General features: G+C 47.3%; 1 protein-coding gene across 12 annotated transcripts in view; it reads left to right on the plus strand.

Annotated features, from left to right (window-relative positions):
• SYT17 (synaptotagmin 17) overlaps nt 1-19,844 on the plus strand; it is a 121,050-nt gene that overhangs the window by 68,514 nt on the left and 32,692 nt on the right. For 2 of the 12 annotated variants that reach the window (XM_086692973.1, XM_086692968.1), the window contains exon 8: nt 14,451-15,835. The exons of the other annotated variants lie outside the window; for them this stretch is intronic. In XM_086692973.1, the coding sequence (XP_086549099.1) occupies nt 14,451-14,647 (197 nt within the window). In that variant the 3' untranslated portion in view covers nt 14,648-15,835. Of the gene's footprint in view, nt 1-14,450; nt 15,836-19,844 lie in introns of those variants that run through there. 12 annotated transcript variants of the gene reach the window in all.

Below are 19,844 nucleotides of genomic sequence, written 5' to 3' on the forward strand. Positions count from 1 at the left end.
TGTAAGGCTGAAATAAACAAGTTTTGAAGATTCTGAAGTGCTGAACAGCTACGAGGTGATTTTTTTTTTTTTTTACCTTTAAAAAGCATTTTGATTTTTAATATATATTATATGATAATTCAAATATATGGAAAAGTACAGAAAAATAATCACAGGCAATCAGCACCACCCTCCCCGCCCCCCCCACCCCGATCTGCCTCAGATTAATTTTTCATTTCTCAGTTGCCCTCGGCAAAGCAATTCTACACTGGTTGCTGGCTTCCAGAACCCAGGGTGTGCAATTATTTTATTTTGAAATCAACTGTGTGGAAAAGGGATACACGGACTTAATCAAGGTTTAAAACTTTTGCTCTTTGAAAGAGTTAAGAAAACAAAAGAGCAAGGCACACCTCGAGGAATTTTTTGGGGGCGCCTGGGTGGCTCAGTCCGTACAGCATCCGGCTTCAGCTCAGGTCATGATCTCGCGGTTTGTGGGTTCGAGCCCCGCATCGGGCTCTGTGCTGACAGTTCTGAGCCTGGAGCCTGCTTCGGATTTTGTGTCTGCCTCTCTCTCTGCCCCTTCCCCACTCCCTCTGTCTCCTCTCTCTCTCAAAAATAAATTTAAAAAAAGAGGAATTTTTTGCAAAACATAACCAATAAAGAACCTGTATCCAGAATACATAAAGAATCCTAGTAGCTCAGTAACAAGACAACAGTCCACAATTCAGTAAAAAGCGGGCCAAGGTTTGAACAGACACCCTTCGCAAGAAGACACAGGAATGGGAAAGCAGCACCAGAAAAGATGCTCTACCTCCTTAGTCATCAGAAATGCAAAGTGAAACCACCGTAAGATCCACTGCACATCCACTAGCACAGCTAACGCGGAAAATACTGGGGCGCCTGGGTGGCTCAGTTGGTTGAGTGTCCCTCCGTCTTCTGCTCAGGTCATGATCTCTCAGTTCGTGGGTTTGAGCCCCACATCGGGCTCACTGCTGTCAGCCTGTCAGCACAGAGCCTGCTTTGGATCCTCTGTCCTCCTCTCTTTCCCTCCCCCACTTACACTGTCCCAAAAATAAATAATTTTTTTTTTTAATTTAAAAATAAGGGCTGAAAATACCAAGGGTTGGCGAGGATGTGGGGCAACTAGAACTTTCCTGCATTTCCGGTGGGAATGCAAGATGCTGTAACCACTTTGGAAAACAGTATGCATGGCCTTCTAAAGTTAAATACACATTTACCATACAGACCAGCATTCCACTAGGAGTGGAAGAGAAACGAAAACATACGTCCACAAAAAGTCATGCACACAGATGTTCCTAATAGTATTATTTGTTAACAGCCAAAAACCTGGAAACAACCCAAATGTCCATCAACTTGTGGATGGATAAACCAATTATGATACATCATACATTAGACTACTACCCAGCAATAAAAAAGAAAAAGATACTAATACACATACACATGGATGAATCTCAAAAACATTACGGTATAATGCAAATGACTATATACTATGTGATTCCATTTTTATGAAATTCTGGCGTAAGCAAAACTTGGCCCACTTGGGTCAGGGAAAAGGATGGAAGGGAAAGGGAAAAGAAGAAACTTTGTTGGAGAGAGAGAACTATGTATCTTGATTATAGTGGTAGTTACGTGTTCGTATACAATAATCAGTATACATCCAACTGTGTACTTAAAATGGATGGATTTTATTCTGTGAAAATAATACTTTAGTAAATAAAACCGAAGAGAATTTTTTTTTAATTTTTAATTTTATCTTATTTATTTTTTTAGTTTTAGTGACTTCTTTATTTTTTAAGTTTATTTATTTATTTTGAGAGAGAGAGAGAGCATAATCGAGGGAGGGGCAGAGAGAGAGGGAGAGAGAGACAATCCCAAGCAGGCTGTCTACTGTCAGTGCAGAGCCAGACATGGGACTCAAACTCATGAACTGGGAGATCATGACCTGAGCCGAAACTAAGAGTCAGACGCTTAACTGACTGAGCCACCCAGGAGCCCCATAAGTGTTTTGTTTTTTTTTTTTTAATTTTTTTTTTTAACGTTTTATTTATTTTTGAGACAGGGAGAGACAGAGCATGAACAGGGGAGGGTCAGAGAGAGAGGGAGACACAGAATCTGAAGCAGGCTCCAGGCTCTGAGCTGTCAGCACAGAGCCCAATGTGGGGCTCGAACTCACGGACCGAGAGATCATGACCTAAGCTGAAGTGGGCCGCTTAACCGACTGAGCCACCCAGGCGCCCCAGTGTTTTTTTTTTTTTTAATAAAATATGTGGATGTGATTTTAATTTGCATTTCTTGGGAGTCTCGTGGCATGGAACATCTGTCATGAGCTTTTCCTGTGGAAGGAGAAAGGCATTTAAGGCAGGGGTGCGCCTTGAACAGGGTCCAGCGTGCTCATCTGTCAAAAGCAGACTTGAATCTTTCATTTGCTGTTGTGATTAGACAGCACATCAGGGTGCTGGACCCTTCTGTTCAGGCCCAGGATGGTGTTTCTGGCCATGTGTGGTCTGGTTGTTGTGGTCACTGGGATAACCTGGCGGGACCCACCGGGAGCTCCTCGGCCTCTCTCCGGGGACTGTGGCCTTTTTCCCTCCTGTGACCAGCCTGTGAACGGAGTAGCCGCACAGACCCGGAAACAGGTTTCTGGGGTAGAAAGAAGCAAGTTAACGGCTATGAAAGTAAAACGGTTGAGTTTGTGTGTTTGTCTTTTACTGTCTCAACATTTTATTAAGACCCTTTAAGAAAATATTGGAAGAATTATTCAGTCAACACCTGCATCCCCATCACCTAGATTTTACAATGACTATTTTGCTGTTTGCTTTGTCACACGTCTAACCATCTCTCTGCATATCTCTCAATTCATATTGTTTCCATGCCTTTCGAGACCAGTGGCAAACTTTAGTTCCCATTCATTTGTTGTTTAAAGTTGACTTTTTGCTGAAGCTTGACATACAGAAAATCGTTACACAGGCGTGACTTATGAAGAAATCACTGGCCATTGGTGATTAAGTGAGTCTCCTGCCCCTTTCCTCTCTCCAGAGGTTGGGCAGTTGGGATGGGCTGAAAGGTCCAACCTTCTAATCATGCCTTAGGCTTTCTGGCAGCTAGATCCCATCCTGAAACCATCTGGAGACATCAGCCATATCATTAGTATACAAGAAGACACTCACCAGTTGAAGACTCCATGGGTCTTAGAAGCTCTTGTGTCGTGAACCAGGGACTAAGACCAAATATTATAATAAAAGATGCTCCTATCATCCGTTTCACTTGGAAATTACAAGGGTTTTAGGAGCTCTGTGTCAGGAAGTGGCGGCAGAGACCAAATATGTATGTTTTATTATGTCACTTCATGTGCATTCATTTACATATTGTCTGTGACTCCTTTCTTTTAATGTTTGTTTACTGAGAGAGAGAGAGAGAGAGAGAGGGAAAGAGAGTAGGGGAGGGACAGAGTGAGGAAGAGAGAGAATCCTAAGCAGGCTCTGTGCTGGCAGCCCAGGGTCCAACGTGGGGCTCGATCTCATGAACTGTGAGACCGTGACCTGAGCCAAAATCAAGAGTTGGACACGTAACCAGCTGAGCCACCCAGGCGCCCCTGTGGCTGCTTTCTGCTGCAATGGCGGGGTAGTTGCAACAGGGACTACAGTTGGCCCTTGAAGCCTAAAATATTTACTGTCTGGCTCTTTATGGAAAAAGTCTGCCTACCCTTCCCCTGATGTAACACCTCTGGGCTCTCTTTCATTCATCTTATTATTTGATTTATTCTCTGTTATTTTCTATCCACTCCTCCCAGGGAAGAGTTGACTTACCTGACTGGGAACAGTTTTCCTCTGGAGGTCCACAGCCTTCTGCTGGATGGGATTAAGGTGGGTCCCAGCCCTCCTCTCGCTGGGACCTACCTGCCTACAATGGGCGGGGAGGGGTGGGATTCTCTGTAGCTCCTTCAGGGCACCTGCTGTTCAGGCTTGGCCCTGCAGGGACAAGGCCTCCACTGGTTTTGGTCAGAGAAGTTTAATTCCAGAACAACTAATAGGGCCAGGCCCCCTCCCACAGTCCAGCTGAACTACCAATCCAGCACCTAACACAGTGTATCTAACCCGGCCCCATGAGAATCGCCAGGGGAGCATTTGAAAAACTCTGGAATCTAGCCCCTGACCCCAAACCAATCAACAGAATCTCTTGGACTGAGTTTCTGGGCACTAGGCTTTTTCAAAGCCTTCCAAGTGACTCACATGTCTGCGATATTTCTCCTTTATTTTCTCAATTGTTTCTCAATTATTTCTGAAGACTGGGAGGGGAAGATTCGATTAATTACCCCCTTGGAGGTTCAGCAGGTGTTTTGCAAATAGCTCTGAAGCCAGTTTGTAGCGAACATTTCCCCCAGAGGGATGCCAGCAGCTCAGAAACAAGTGTACAAAGATGATCCTCTTTCAGATACATACATTGTGGTTGTTCGTGTAAAAACAAGCACATTATATTATAGTCACACCTTTAAATGCTTCCTCCTAGACGGTGTGATTCACACCCAGAACTGAAAGTGATTCTTCCACCCATATGCCATCTTTATAAACGCAGGCTCCACATGGCTCAGTTTCCGCACAGAGGAGTGAAAAAGTGGACCAGCCGTGGTCCAAAGGAATTTCAAAGGAAATCTCAATCTTGAGTCCTATGTCTTGAGGAAGGTGGAAAAGACCTAATTCCAAGGCCACAGTGACAGTTCTCAGAGCCTCTTCCTCCACTCCCAGGTTGTGGATTAATGAAGGGAAACCCCAGGCCACATGCTTTTCCCTTAAGGCAGGGTTGCTCATTCTCAGTGCTTGCGGGCGTTTGGGGCCAGATGATCCTTTGTTGTGAGGCTGTCCTGAGTACAGTAGGGTGTTGAGCTGTATTCCCCCTCTGGTTGTGACAGTCCAGATGTCTCCTAACTTTGCCAAATTTGGGGAACAGAACAGGCCCAGCTGAGAACCACTGCATGAAAGGAATTGAACAACTCGTTAAGCTCGTATATATCCTGTAGACCTGGCCAAAAGGGACTTCCACCCTGGGCCTTGTGCTTTCTTTCTTTTTTTTTTAAATTTTTTAATGTTTATTTCTTTTTGAGAGAGAGAAAAACAGAGCATGAGTGGGGGAGGGGCGGAGAAAGTGGGGGAGGGAGACACAGAATCCAAAGCTAGCTCCAGGCTCCAAGCTGTCAGCACAGAGCCCGACACGGGGCTCAAACTCACGAACTGCAAGACTCTGAGCCGAAGTCGGATGCTCAACCGACTGAGCCACCCAGGTGCTCCTGGGCCTCACGCTTTCAGTGGGGTGAGAGGTCTGAAGGTAAGTCTAAGGAGTCAAGGTAACATGCCCACCGCACGCTCGGGGCTCTCTCTAGCACATCCTCAGGAAAGCAGGCCATGACGGTAGTGTGTGGGCCCAAGGAGACAATAATAGTACTCACCTTGTAAATAGAGTTGCGGGGATGAAATCATTTAGTGTCATCACGAATCCATAGAACGGGGGCTGACACACCATATGCACTGTTTTTCGTATCGATAGTCGGTAGACATAAGACAACTTCCTTGTCTGCTGCCTACCTAAAGAAGTAGCCATTCAGATGCTGGAGGCAGACCTGCTGAAGCCCAGAGAGATGATGGGAAGGTCTCCAACATGGCGCCTCACACACCAGCTGGAGGGCCAAACTCCCCTACAAACACATTCACATGCAAAATATTTCTACTCCCAATCTTGTTGTCATATATCAGGGTCCGTGGAAGGGGGAATGGGTGAGACTTTTCCTTCTAAGAGAAGAAGTGATGCTGAGCTCTGAATGTCCGTCCTTTTTGCCACAGGCAGGCTCTGTGACCTTGGGCGCTCAACCTCCTAACCCCTCTGAGCCTCTAATTCTCTGTCTGCAAAATGGGGATATAAACAGTACCTTCTCTGATAGGATTGTGGTGGGGATTGAGTCAAAAAATGTATATAAACTACTTTTCTCATTGCCTAGCTACAGGACTCAGGATTTGGTATTGCTGATTTTTAATTACAATAACATTGTTATCTAAATTGTCCTTGTGACTGTCGGAAGGAAAAAACATGGAGAAGAACGCGCTGTTTGAATAGCTGCTATGAATCACAAAATGAAACCTCACCCTTAAGTCATGGATGAAACTTCTTAGAACCAAAGGAATGTTACAGTTGAAAAGGGCCTTAAAACCTAAATAGACATACCCGTTGTAAAAATGGGAAAACTGAGGCCCAGGGAAGGGATATGATTTACCTAGTTTTGAAGAAACATCTGAAACATTCAGAGAGAAAAAGAAACAAAAGGGAGTGCTATAGTTTGAGGAAGTTTTGCGAAGGTTGACAAGAGAATGGGTACCATCTTTGTTGGGGTGCGTCTGAGCCGGCCAGTGGGGAGGAGAGACAGGAGGAAACAGGGCAGGGTGTCTGCTTTGGGGCTTCTCTGAGGGTTGAGGTAACTCTTGAACATCTAGACAAAGTCTGGGGATCCTTCCGTGCTGAGGAATTAGGGAGGATTGGAAAACAGCCCAGGATGGGTTTTGCTGGCTTCATGCATTTTTTTTTTTTCCAGAAGTGGGGGAACAGCTCAACTCAGCACCCAACAGGTTGACTACAGGGTCTGTGACGAGGTGGGGCTCTGACCGTGACCTGAGAGCACCCCTGCACTGTGCTGTCAGCCTTGAGGCTGCACATGGGGTATCACCTTGGGAACCATACATGCAAAATGGGGAGCTGTTGAGATTTTTTTTTTCCTTTTAATTTGCAGTGTTTATGACACCCACACGCTAAGTCATCCAGCTTCCCTTCCAGACCGGCTGCCTTGGCAAACTCAGTTAACAACCCAAAGAGTTTAGCTCTTGGGGGGTAGAACAGCTTCATTTTCACAGCAAATATCAACATGTGAAAGCCTTAGCTTGCTCCTGACTCACTCAGGGCACCCAGATTTTGACTGGAGCAGTGGGCAATCTCCCTGTACCTCCCTGCACCTCAGTCTCCCCAGGTGTAAAGTGGGCCAGTGATAGCCACTGCCTCAGAGCCGTGGTTCTCAATGGAGAAGGGTTGGATGCTGCTGCTGGGGGATGTGTGACAGTGTCTGGAGATAACTTTGGGTTGTCACAACTGGGGAGGAGACTGCTTGCTAATGGCATCCGGTGCTCAGAGGTGCTTCTGAACATCCCGCAATGCTCAGAACAGCCCCACAACACAGAATGATCTGGTCCCAAATGTCACTAGTGCTAAGGGTGAGAAGCCTCACTCTAGAGGGTTGATAGGAGATTTCACAAGTTAATCCACATGATGTGCTTAGCCCTGGACCATGCATATGGTAGGTGCTTAATAAAGGGGCGTTACTCTCCATGCTCCTTCGAAGCCTGGTCCTTGAGCCCAGTGGGTGCCTCTCATCATGCTTTGGCTTTGCCAGAGTTCTTTCCCTCGCCTGAATTGCCATGGTGAGTGGTGCCACAGAGGCAGACAGATTTGTTGATAATTCTTTAGAGATAAGTTGAGCCTAAAATTCTAGGATGTGGAACGTGCCAGGTGTACCCAAGCCCTGTCTGAGGATGGAACTGGACTTTGGTGGCTCATCTGTCTGCACAGAGGACCGTCCCCAGAGACAGAAGCATCAGGGTGCTTGAGATTTGTCAAGGCTAGGGAGAGAACACAGTGTGACTGACAGGTGACAGCATGTTGCTGGGCAAGGTGGCAGCTCTGCTCTATAACCATGGGGGAAAAGGGCACTAAAGGGGTTTTGTGTGAGTAAATCTTCCACTGACTGGACGCTCTCCCCTTTGACTTTAAAAAAGGCTTTAAAATTTTAACTGTGCTTAATAGAAAACTTTTCATACTTTCTTTGACCCGCTAACTGGAAAACTGAACTTTCTGACTGATTCGGAGCCATAGCTGTAAAAATAAATGGTTACAAAGTGAATATCCCTTGGCTGGATGAAGGAGCACAGGGTTGTTTGCCCGTTTACCAAGTGGCCCCCTTCTCCTGTACCTTTTTTTTTATAACTTTTTTTTTAAGTTTATGTATTTATTTGAGAGACACAGTGCGAATGGGGAAGGGGCAGAGAGAGAGAGAAAAAGAATCCCAAGCAGAGCCCAGCGCAGAGCTCGAACTCACGAAACCGTGAGACCATGACCTGATCCGAAACCAAGAGCCACCCAGGCTCTTAACCAAGGCTGAGCCACCCAGGTGCCCCCTCCTGTACTTTTTTTTTTTAATGTTTATTTGTTTATTTTGAGAGAGAGTGTGTGTGTGAGCGAGTGGGGGAGGGGCAGAGAGCACAGAGAGAGAATCCCAAGCAAGTTCCACACTCAGTGCAGAGCCCAACGCCGGGCTCAATCTCACGACTGCGAGATCACAACCTGAGCCCGTGTCTAGGGGCAGTCGCTTAACCGACTGAGCCACCCAGGTGCCCCTCTGCTGTACTTTTTAAAGTTCTTGTATCTGTCTGCTAGTCACAATCCACTAAATTAATTTAAATTACTGCACATGGGGAAATCAGATGACCAAGCTTATTCGGAGTATGTCTAAATCCACGAAGAGGAAGTAGATTCTTAGAGAATATGTGAGGAGCCCTTTCTTTTTTATTTATTTATTTATTTATTTATTTATTTATTTATTCAACGTTTATTTATTTTTGGGACAGAGAGAGACAGAGCATGAACGGGGGAGGGGCAGAGAGAGAGGGAGGCACAGAATCGGAAACAGGCTCCAGGCTCCGAGCCATCAGCCCAGAGCCCGACGCGGGGCTCGAACTCACGGACCGCGAGATCGTGACCTGGCTGAAGTCGGACGCTTAACCGACTGCGCCACCCAGGCGCCCCAATGTGAGGAGCCCTTTCTATGGGTTTGACGCACGGGCTTGGAATCTGTTCTGACTATTGTGATGCCTTTGTGCTACCACCGTGCAGGTCATTGGAAAGTTGCTTTCAGATGACTAGGGTACATCGTCCACTAATACTAGTGACTGTAGTAGAATGAGTCCCCAGAACAACCAGTAGGAATATTTGGGGATGCCTTACAACAACAATGCCAATTGTGATTATTCCTAAAGAGGAAGAAAGTAGGGATGTAGTTACGAAGAACTGGCTCCCTTCACGGGGTATTTGCTGCAAATATTCAAGTTTTGTCACAACGAGCTCAGTGACTTGGTTTCCTTACCTGTAAAATGGAGGGGTTGGGGGTATCCAGCCCACTGTCTCTGGGCCCCTTTCTGGATTCTACGTGTATCTGGTCTTAAGTCCCTGTTTCTCCAACAACATGCTCCCTAGAATTCACAGTGGTGGCAAATCTTGACACTCTCCCAGGCCACTTTTTTATAATCGAAGTCATTAGTTTTATTCCACTCTGGCTTACTGTCATTTGCATTTTAAGTGTTCAATTTCTAAGAGACTGTTAAGATTGCCATAACTTTAGGGGCGCCTGGGTGGCGCAGTCGGTTGAGCGTCCGACTTCAGCCAGGTCACGATCTCGCGGTCCGTGAGTTCGAGCCCCGCGTCAGGCTCTGGGCTGATGGCTCGGAGCCTGGAGCCTGTTTCCGATTCTGTGTCTCCCTCTCTCTCTGCCCCTCCCCCGTTCATGCTCTGTCTCTCTCTGTCCCAAAAATAAATAAACGTTGGAAAAAAAAAAAAATTAAAAAAAAAAAAAAAGATTGCCATAACTTTACCCAACGGTGTGCGAGTGCTGAAGCCTGCCAGTTAACTCAGATGGTCACGGCAGCTACTGTTTCCCCGTCAGAAAGGCTGAATCACTGAGGAGCGCCTGCCTTTCGAGGGCCAAATGATTCACGGAGCCAAGTTACTTTGCAAAGGGGGATAAGGAGCGTGGGATATTAGACTTCCTTTTAGTCTTCTTCCCCTTCTGGCGATTTAGATGTGGATTCTCTAATGGCAACTTGTTTTTCTCTTGTTTTCTTTCCAAAGCAATATGTACTTGGAAGAAGTGCAAACTGTACATACTTATATAATACAGAAGGCAAAAAGTTCCCTGTTTTCCCTCTCTAGAGAGAGCCACTCTCAACAGTTTGGTGAAATTCCTCCAGACTGTTTTCTATTCTATATATTAACACTTTTTTAACAAAAAAAGAGAGTGTGTTTATGTATACTATTTTGCATCTTCTTTTGTCTCCTAGCAATATGCCTTGGAGATTTTTCCATCTCATATATATATAGGTCTATCTCATTTTTAACAGTGACATTGGTTTCCATGGCATTATTACATCAGGAATGATTTAATTAGTCTCCTCCAATCCTACTGTGGATGCTTCCCAAAGCTGATCTGAAGACAATGACTTGGGTTCAGGTAAACTACTAAGGAGGTGATCCCAGGAAGTATTGACAGGAAAGTGAGGAAGTGAGGCAGAAAAGGGAGGCAAGCCAATCGGGACATTTGGTAAGTGGATAACTGCAGCTTGGAAGGTCCCTAAGACCGTGAAGTGATTGGCTGGAAGCATTCACCAACTTAGAAAAGCTATTATTATTATTTTTTTATGTTTATTTATTTTTGAGAGAGAAAGAGTGTGAGCGGGGAAGGGGCAGAGAGGGAGGGAGACAAAAGATCTGAAGCGGGCTGTGCTGGCAGCAGTGAGCCCGATATGGGGCTCGAACTCATGAGATCATGACCTGAGCCAAAGTCGGATGCTCGGACTACTGAGCCACTGAGGTGGCCCTAGAAAAGCTATTATACTCACGGTTATGGTTTATTACAGAAAAAGGAAACAGACTCAAATCAGCAAAGGAAAGAGGCACACAGGGCAGAGTGCAGGAGAGACCAGACCAGAGTTTACAGTCGCCCTCTCCCAGTGGGGTTGTAAGGACAGCACTTAATTGTCCCAGTTAAGTGGAAACACACTTGGAGGGTTGTCAACCAGAGAATTTCACTCAAGCCTTGATGTCTGGGATACTGATTAGGGGATCAGTCACATAGGCATCCCAGTGGCTGGCTGACCCTAGTCTCCAGCCCCTGCTATTGAGTGGCCCAAGCATTACGCCAGAAATCATAGTTAGCAGACTGGCATGGCCCAGGCAGAGGGCTCTAGGTGCTTGAGGTAGGACACGACCCACAGAGGCTTTGGGTGGCCTCTAGGGTGGGCCGAGGGGGTGGACAGAGGACCACAGCCTCAGCTACGTTTCTTCATGGACATTTTGATTACTTCCATTTTTCATTCTTTTTAAAATGTATTTATTTATTTTATTTTAGAGAGAGTGTGGGAGCAGGGGATGGGGGGTGGGAGGGAGAGAGAATGAATGAATGAATGAATGAGTGAATGAATGAATGAATCCCAAGCAGGCTCCATGCTCAGCACAGAGCCCAACATGGGGCGTGATCCCACGACCCTAGGATCCCAACCTGGGCCGAAATCGAGAGTCTGATGCTCAACCGACTGAGCCACCCAGATGCCCCTCCATTTTCCATTCTTACAATGCTCTAGAGCAAGAGTCAGCAAACTTTTCCAGAAAGGGCATGAGACAAACTACTTTCAGCTTTCTGGGCCACACAATCTTTTTTGCAGGTCCTCAGCTCTGCTACTGTAGTGTAATGACAGCCACAGACATTATGTAAACAAACGGATTTGACTGGGTTCCGATAAAACTTTATTTACAGGGGCACCTGCTGACTCAGTCGGTTTAGTGTCTGACTCTTGATTTCATGCAGGTCAGGATCTCACAGTCATGAGATCAAGCCCTGCATCGGGTTCCTTGCAGGGTGTGGAGCCTGCCTAAGATTCTCTCTCTCCCTCTGCCCCTCCCCTGCTTGCATGCACTGGCACATGCTCGCTCTCTCAAAAAAATAAATAAAAATTTTATTTACAAAAACAGGTATTAGGCCAGATTTGGCTTAAAGGCTCTAATATCCAGATATTATCCAATATCTAATATCCAGAATATACCCTTGTATGTATATCTTTGTCTGTGCAGATAAATCTATGAGATAAATTCGTAAGAAATAGAATTGCTGGATCACAAGTTATAACATTTTTATTTTGAGTAGATACTGTGAACCTCTCCCAAAAGTTGAACCAACTTCCTCTTTCACCAACAGTGCATGGGAGTGTTTGAGATTTCCTTTCTTTATTAAAACCCCTTTCCCAAGGAAAACCTACATTCCATTTACTAGGATGTATTTCCTTTTTGCTTCTTGAGCTTTGGAGAGGCAGAGGAAGGTAGAACATTCTGCCCCCAAGGAATGCCTGGAGTGGCCTCATGGTAGTTATCTTGCTTTACCAAGGCCCACAGAGAAGGGCACTCTGGTAACTTGTTTTTGTTTGGTGAGATCAAACCTTACACTGCCCATGAAGCATGGTTCAAAACAATCCTGAGTGTTACCTTTTCAAAAAAAAACATCAATGCATCAGAGAGCTCCTTAGTAATGTCTTATTAAGCAAAGATTCCAGTCCTGATTTCTCCCTTCTGTAAGGGATCTTCACGTAAACGAGATTACCCACGCACACTGAACACTTTACCAAGTTACAAAAAATATACGTGGTCCAATTTTCGTCCACGTTACTGACAGGTGCTGGACACTTGAGTGGTGCTAGACCTGATTGGTACAGGCTAGCCTCGTTCATCCTGGGCCTTTTTGGTATTTAGACAATGGATGGGGTTTTGGGGTTTTGTTTTTCCACTTTTCTTTTTTTCTTCCCATTTCCCCCCTCCCCAATTTTCATCATTTAGAATTCTTGGTATGAACCTCACAGGGGAGAACAGAGGCTCATTAGCATTCAAGTTCTGTTTTTGGCTGCATATTTTAGCTGGTTTATTTGATAATCGGCATCCCTCCTGGGATCCAGCCCGCTTTTGCTCGGCTCATGCTGGGTGATATTTCCCATTCTGCAGTCCTTCATTTATAACACAGACACAGCCTGCTTTCCCGTTTGCGAGATGGCATGCCCGGACTACCCACACGCAGATAAAGAATTAGGCAGAACTTGGCCGAGAAGATAAATCAAGCTAACTATCTCATTAGGCTTGAAAGACACAAATTAAGCTTGCATTAGAATTAACAGGGAAGCCTTCCAAAGAGACACACATTACAACAAGGGGTAGAAGACATTGCCATGGCCGTTTCTCTCAGGAAACTTGCCTTCATGGCCTGGAACAGAGGAAACATAAAATCTCTTTTATAAAAGGTCCACAGACAGGGGCGCCTGGGTGGCTCAGTCAGTTGAGCGTGCGACTTTGACTCAGGTAGTGGTCTCGTGGTTGATGAGTTCAAGCCCTACATCTGGCTCTGTGCTGACAGCTCAGAGCCTGGAGCCTGCTTCGGATTCCCCCTCTCTCTGCCCCTCTCCCGCTCATGCTGTGTCTCTATCTCAAAAATAAATAAACATTAAAAAAAAATTTGTTTTAAAGGTCCACAGACAGAAATCTGGGATCAAAATAGCAGGATAACATTCATCAAGTGCTTATCTAGGTACTGTGTGCTGAGAGCATTCCACACAGTATCTCACTGAAACCTCACGGTGACTTGTGAGGTCAGGTTCTATCACGATTACTGTTGCGGGGTGCCTGGGCGGCCTAGGTGGTTAAGCGTCCGACTCGTGATTTTGGCTCAGGTCAAGATCTCACACTTCGTGAGTTTGAGCCCCAGGTCGGGCTCTGTGCTAAGAGCGTGGAGCCTGCTTGGGATTCTCTTTCTCCCTCTCTCTGCCCCTCCCTCCTGCTCACTCCCTTTCTCTCTTTTGAAATAAATAAATAAACATTAAAAAATTCTTTCCCCTCCCCCAAAAAAAGGTTCCTGTATCACCTAGGAGGAAACTGAGTCTCAGTCTGCATTTGTCCCAGGGTCCTAGAGCTGCCAAATGATCGCCCAGGATGTCTGGCCACGTGGCCTGCAGTGGTTCATCCAGCATGAACTGGCCCCCCAGGGGACATTGGCCCCACCTGGAGACACGTTGGGTTGTGACAGCTCCTGGCATGTAGTGTGTAGAGGCCGGAGGCGCTGCTAACCATCCTGCAGGGCACAGGACAGCCCCCATGACAAAGAATTACCCGACCCCAAATGTCAGCAATGCCACGAATGAGAAGCCCCGGGTTAAGTCCGCGGCCAGCCTCCAGTGACGGCTGACTGTCCCGCTAGAAGTCCCCAGCTGTGGTGCTCCACAGACGGTGGGGTGGGGCGACGGCCGTAAGTTTGAAGCTGCACGTTGGAGGGTATGCGGCTGTCTGGTGGAGCCACGACAAAGTCTGAGCAGCTGCAACACGCCTCGTGTGGTGAGGGCCACCTGGTGCCACGGGAGTGAAGGGACCACGAGAGGAGGGGATGAGGGACGGGGGGAGTTCTCACCGATAAGAGAAACAGATGGTGCCCAAAAGCAGGAGCCCGTGTCTGCAGCGGAGGACCGTGTAGACTAACGACCTCTGTCTTGTTCTTGCCCCCCTGTTCCGTTCTCCTCCTTCCTCGCGACCTCCCCCCTGCCACCCCCGCCCCCCTGGCTCCCCAGTGTTCGGCCACAACATGAAGAGCAGCAACGACTTCATCGGAAGAATTGTCATCGGCCAGTATTCTTCGGGCCCTTCCGAGTCCAACCACTGGCGACGGATGCTCAACACTCACCGCACTGCCGTGGAGCAGTGGCACAGCCTGAGGTCCCGGGCTGAGTGTGACCGTGTGTCCCCTGCCTCGCTGGAGGTGACCTGAGGGCTGCGGGAAAAGCAGGTTTCGTTTGTTTAAAAAAAAAAAAAAAAAAAAAAAAAAAAAGGGAAGAAAATTTAAGACAGAAAAAAATGTGTCACATGCCTGTTACATCCACACTTACACACTCACAACACACACACACACATACACACACACACACACCCTAAATCCTCTCAGAACAGAGAGGAAGCTGACTACTGAACACAAAATGGCTGCCCTCAATGAGCAAGGCCTGAGAACTTTCTGGAAACCCCATCTATATGTCACAAGCTGACTGGGCTCTGCTGTGAGACTCATTGGCAGTGTTTGTTCCTGTTGATACCCCTGCCTCAAAATGCACTTTCCACCCTCAGGCCAGAGAAAGGGCCTCCTCAAGGGCACCAGCCTCCTTTGAGACGAAATTCTGCAAGAGCGTGGCCACTGTGTGGGAGGCCCGACCCCCATGTACAAAATGCACACCCGCTGACTGGGTGACTTCTGAGCAGGCCGCTGATCCCTGGGGTTCTTCCAACCTGATACCTTTCCCCCAAAGTGTAAGTACTTTGCCTTCTCTTTAGTGGACGTGATAGATTAGACTATTTGGAGAAAACAAATGGCAACAAAAAATATTCCAGTGTAAGAAACTTCCCTGGCTTCACTGAATTTGTCCTTGTGTTAGCTTATTCCTGGGGACCCCCTGTGGGTACGTGTGTCGATGTTCTCACGTGGGTGCCCTCACAGGTGAACGTGTGTGTGTGTCCCCGTGTGTCCTCTTGGTGAGCGCCTCCGTCCTGAGCTCTCCCTTCTCTCTGCCTCTCCCTGTGAAATTTCACCCAGTGTCCTCCCGTCTGTCAAGACCCCACCTTCAGTAACAGCATGTGCGTATGTCAAGTAAATAGAATATGATAGAGCAAAAGTAACCTTCTTTGACGGAATCCTGGTAACAGTGACACACAGAAGACCTGCAAAGGACAGTTACGCGGATTAAAATGGCCACCACACCCCCCATCCAAGATGACTTCTTCCTTGTCATACTCCGAGGATCTCTCTGTGTTTGTGTGTGAACCAAAGTCATTTTCTCATGCTAAGGAATTAGTGTAGTTAGACTAGATCTCTCCCCGTTGGATGCTTCTGTATCTTTCCCACAGCCTATTGTCTGGCATAATGGGGAGCTATTTATTGAAATTAAAGATTATTTATTTGTGCCATGCATTTGAGTTCTCTTTTTCTTCATGAACACGGGGCATAAAGCGTGCGAGGGTGTTTTGGTTACTACTGCTGTGTAACAAACCATCCCAGCAATTCAGAGCACTGGTATCGCCTGGAGGTCAAGGACAAAAGGCAGGAGGGCTAGGTTAAGTTTCTTAGGAGGAAAAAAGAGCACTTTCCTTCTCTATTAAATGACTTCCTTGGGGCGCCTGGGTGGCTCAGTCGGTTAAATGTCTGACTCTTGGTTTCGGCTCAGGTCAGGATTTCACGGTTTATGGGTGTGAGCCCTGTGTCAGACTCCGTGCCCTCTCTCTTTCTCTCTCTCTCTCTCTCTCTGCCCCTCCCCTGCTCGCTGTCTACGTCTCTTTCTCAAAATAAATAAATAAACATTTTAAAAATGCATTGGAGAAATGAAGTGAAATGGCTTTCTTCCCATGGTTGTCCAGAAGAGGGTAAAAGCACGAGAGAAACAGGGAGTGAGAGAAGGTGGGTACACAGCAGGCGTTCGGCACTAGAGATGAGGTGATAACCGTGTTCGGGCCCCTGGGCTTTGGAGCCATAGAAGCCACGGTTCAAATCGTGGGCCCACCGCTCCCTAGCCACATGTCCTCCAAGCCTCACGACTTCTCTGGGCTTCGGTCCCCTCGTTGTCTTAGTTGAGATCACCTCAAAGGCAGACCTCGAAGCAAGGGCTTGGATGCAGCTTGGGTGCTGGGGTGGTGACCGCCCCGGAAGCCTAAGTGGAAGAGTAAGAGGAGAAAAGTTGATGAAGGCTGCATCGACCGGCACTGCGGGCAGCTGGGGCTCAGTCATGCTGGGGACCCCACAGAACACACTTGAGAACGATCGCGATAGGGAAACTGGAATATTTAACTGCTGACCCTCATCCCTCAGGGCCCGAGGGTTGTCGCTGGAGACCTTAAACATTTGGCACTTTAGGACGGTCCCGTGTGGGCTCAGAAAGCTTCAGTAGCACCAAGAAATCCCCAGGCAGAGAGAATGAGGGGCATGTGATCGGCCGTGTGTGTGGCCTACGGGCACCGCCAGCTGTCCTGTCTGAAATAGGGTGACAGTTCCCCCCCAGTACGGCTCATGCGAGGATCTGCCTGGACGATGCTCGCACAGCCTAAGCATGCGGTGCGTGCTGGCTCTTCCCAGGAGGCATGCGTCAGACGACATTTGCTGGTTGACCGGAGGGGACGGTTGTAGGACGGATGTCAGAGCCGTCCACGTCTCCGAGGAGAGAGTTTGTCAGGGACGAGGGAAATGTGTTGGAAGGTGAAGGAATGACTTGGTTTCTATAAAACTTGAGCCCCAGGTGCCCTGGCCGGGGCTCCCCATTTGTTTTCGTTAGCATCTTCCTCCTCCTCAGCGAGAAGGTGGGAAAGGAGATTCACCGGCCACCTACACACCCTCTTTGGGGCCTGGGGACCCAAGTTCAAGGGGAGGAGGTAGGGCAGGAGCAGTGCTGTGAAGTTTAGAAGGCGAGTCTGTTTTCCCACCCCCGGTCCTTGAGTCCTCTCGGCTCTTGGGACCCAGAGCCTCTTAGGATTTCAGCCCACCCCCTAGGACTTGACATGTGCTGTGACCTGTGCCAGCCCTGCTCAGACATGATGAGTCCCGGGGCGCCAGGAAGTTCTATTTGGAGCACTGATAGGGGATTTTTTTCCAGAAAGGTGGGATCACTGCAGGGGAATGAAGAAAAGGATTCCTTTCCTTTCTGGGTGACCTGTCTTCTACTGCCAGTGGGGTACCTGCCCTTTTTCATGTTCAAAAAGACCATTTAAAATAACTCAGGAATTGGGGTGCCTGGCTGGCTCAGTAGGTAGAGCATGCAACTCTTGATCTTGGAGTTGTAGGTTTGACCCCACCGTGGGTGTAGAGATTACCTAAAAATAAAATCTTTAAAAAAAAATAGGGGCACCTGGGTGGCTCTGTCGGTTAAGCATCCGACTTCAGCTCAGGTCATGATCTCACAGTTCACGGGTTTGAGCCCCACGTCAGACTCTGTGCTGACGGCTCAGAGCCTGGAGCCTGCTTCGGATTCTGTGTCTCCCTCTCTCTGCCCCTCCCCCATTTGTTCTCTCTCCCCTCTCTGTCTCTCTCTCTCTCTCTCAAAAATAAACACTAAAAAATATTTTTAAATAAATAAAAGCTAAGAAACTAAAGGAGATGGTTGATAGATGATAGGTAGGTAGGTAGATAGGAAGGAAAGAGGGAGGGAAGGAAGGAAGGAAGGAAGGGAAGGGAGGGGAAGGGAGGGGAGGGGACAATCTTCACTGAGTCCTCAGGTCACCATGAGCACAGTGTGTGTGAATGTGTGTATGAGTGGCTGGGGCGGGGGTGGGGCAGTAATGCCATCACACAATAAATACAGCTTTAGGAAGACAAAATATATATACTATGTTATGATGAGATCTCTATTACAACCTCCAAATCACAGCAAAGATCATATTTGTTAAGGAAATTACCTACCTTCTGGTCAGTATATTGAGGTCTAAAGCAGAGGTTGGCAAACTACTGTTTGGCAGACAAGCCCACTGCTCATTTTTGTAAATGAAGTTTTATTGGCACCCGACCAGGCCCGTTCCTAGTCTTTGGCACAGGTGAGTAGTTGTGACAGGGTCCCCGTGGCCTGCAAAGCCTGAAATACTTGCCCTGTGGCTCTTTACAGAAGTTGAAGTTATAGTAATGTAGGATGAGTAGGTCTAGAGAGCTAACATACAGCATGATGCATATAGGTAAATAACACTGGACCGAATACCGAAATTTGCTAAGAGAGTAGATTTCAGATGCTCTCATCACCAAAAAGAAGGTAACTATGTGAGGAGATGATAATTAGTTTGACTGTAGTATCATTTCACTGTGTATGTGTGTATCAGGTCATCACACTGCATACCTTAAATACATACAATTTAAAAAAAAATTTTTTTTAATGTTCATTTTTGACAGAGAGAGAGACAGAGCATGAGCAGGGGAGGGGCAGAGAGAGAGGGGAGACCCAGAATCTGAAGCAGGCTCCAGGCTCTGAGCTGTCAGCACAGAGCATGACGTGGGGCTTGAACTCACGGACTGTGAGATCATGACCTGAGCCGAAGTCGGATGCTTAACCGACTGAGCCACCCAGGAGCCCCAGTATCTTTCATGTTTCAAAAGAATTTCCAGTGGCCTGTGTCTGACCACCCTCCTCCCCACCTAGTGGGTTCACACTCTGAACGTGCTTGATTTCCGTGACAGCAGGGGCCCCGAAGTGCAGTGCACCTGATGACGGAGAGTAAGGAGAAATTATCCAAACTTTATGTTTTGTTATCAATCTTAAAAAAAAAAATTGTTGGAGCGCCTAGGTGACTCAGTATGTTAACCGTCTGACTTCAGCTCAGGTCATGATCTCACTGCTCTTGAGTTCGAGGCCCATGTCAAGCTCTGTGCTGACAGCTAGGAGCCTGGAACCTGCTTTGGATTCTCACTCTCCAGCTCTCTCTCCCCCTCCCCTGCTCATGCTCTATCTCTGTATCTCTCTGTCTCTGTCTCTCTTTCAAAAATAAAAAAACTTTTTTTAAAATTCTCAATTTGGGGGCAGAGTATTCTGTAAGACCTGATATATTAGCACAGTAAGTAATCCACACACATCACTTATATAATAAATGTATGTCATTCCTAAATAAATACACGTGCATGTGCTGGGATGTGCACCAGCACCCGGTTATGAGGCAACTGGTAGATATGAGGCATGCTGTAGGTTGAAACTGAGCCTAAGCTGTGCTTGGAGCCTGAGTCAGGCTTTGGCAGGCCCCCCGTGCCCCCCCCCCCCCCGCCCCGGCCCAGAGCCAGCAGGGCAATGCACGCTGTGTGGGCACAAGCTAAGTTAGAAGTTATGCCTCACAGGCACAGCCGCGGGTGTTCCAGAGCGAAAACCAGCGACTGGGACGGGTTTGACTCCCTCCTGTGAGTGCCAGCCACACAAAGTGTCAGAGTACCTGATGGAGCATCTCAGGAGTGGAAGCAGTGAGTG

This window comes from Puma concolor, chromosome E3, assembly GCF_028749965.1.
Source record: "Puma concolor isolate L17-30 chromosome E3, mPumCon1.1.hap2, whole genome shotgun sequence".
In the NCBI taxonomy this organism is placed as follows: Eukaryota; Metazoa; Chordata; class Mammalia; order Carnivora; family Felidae; genus Puma; species Puma concolor.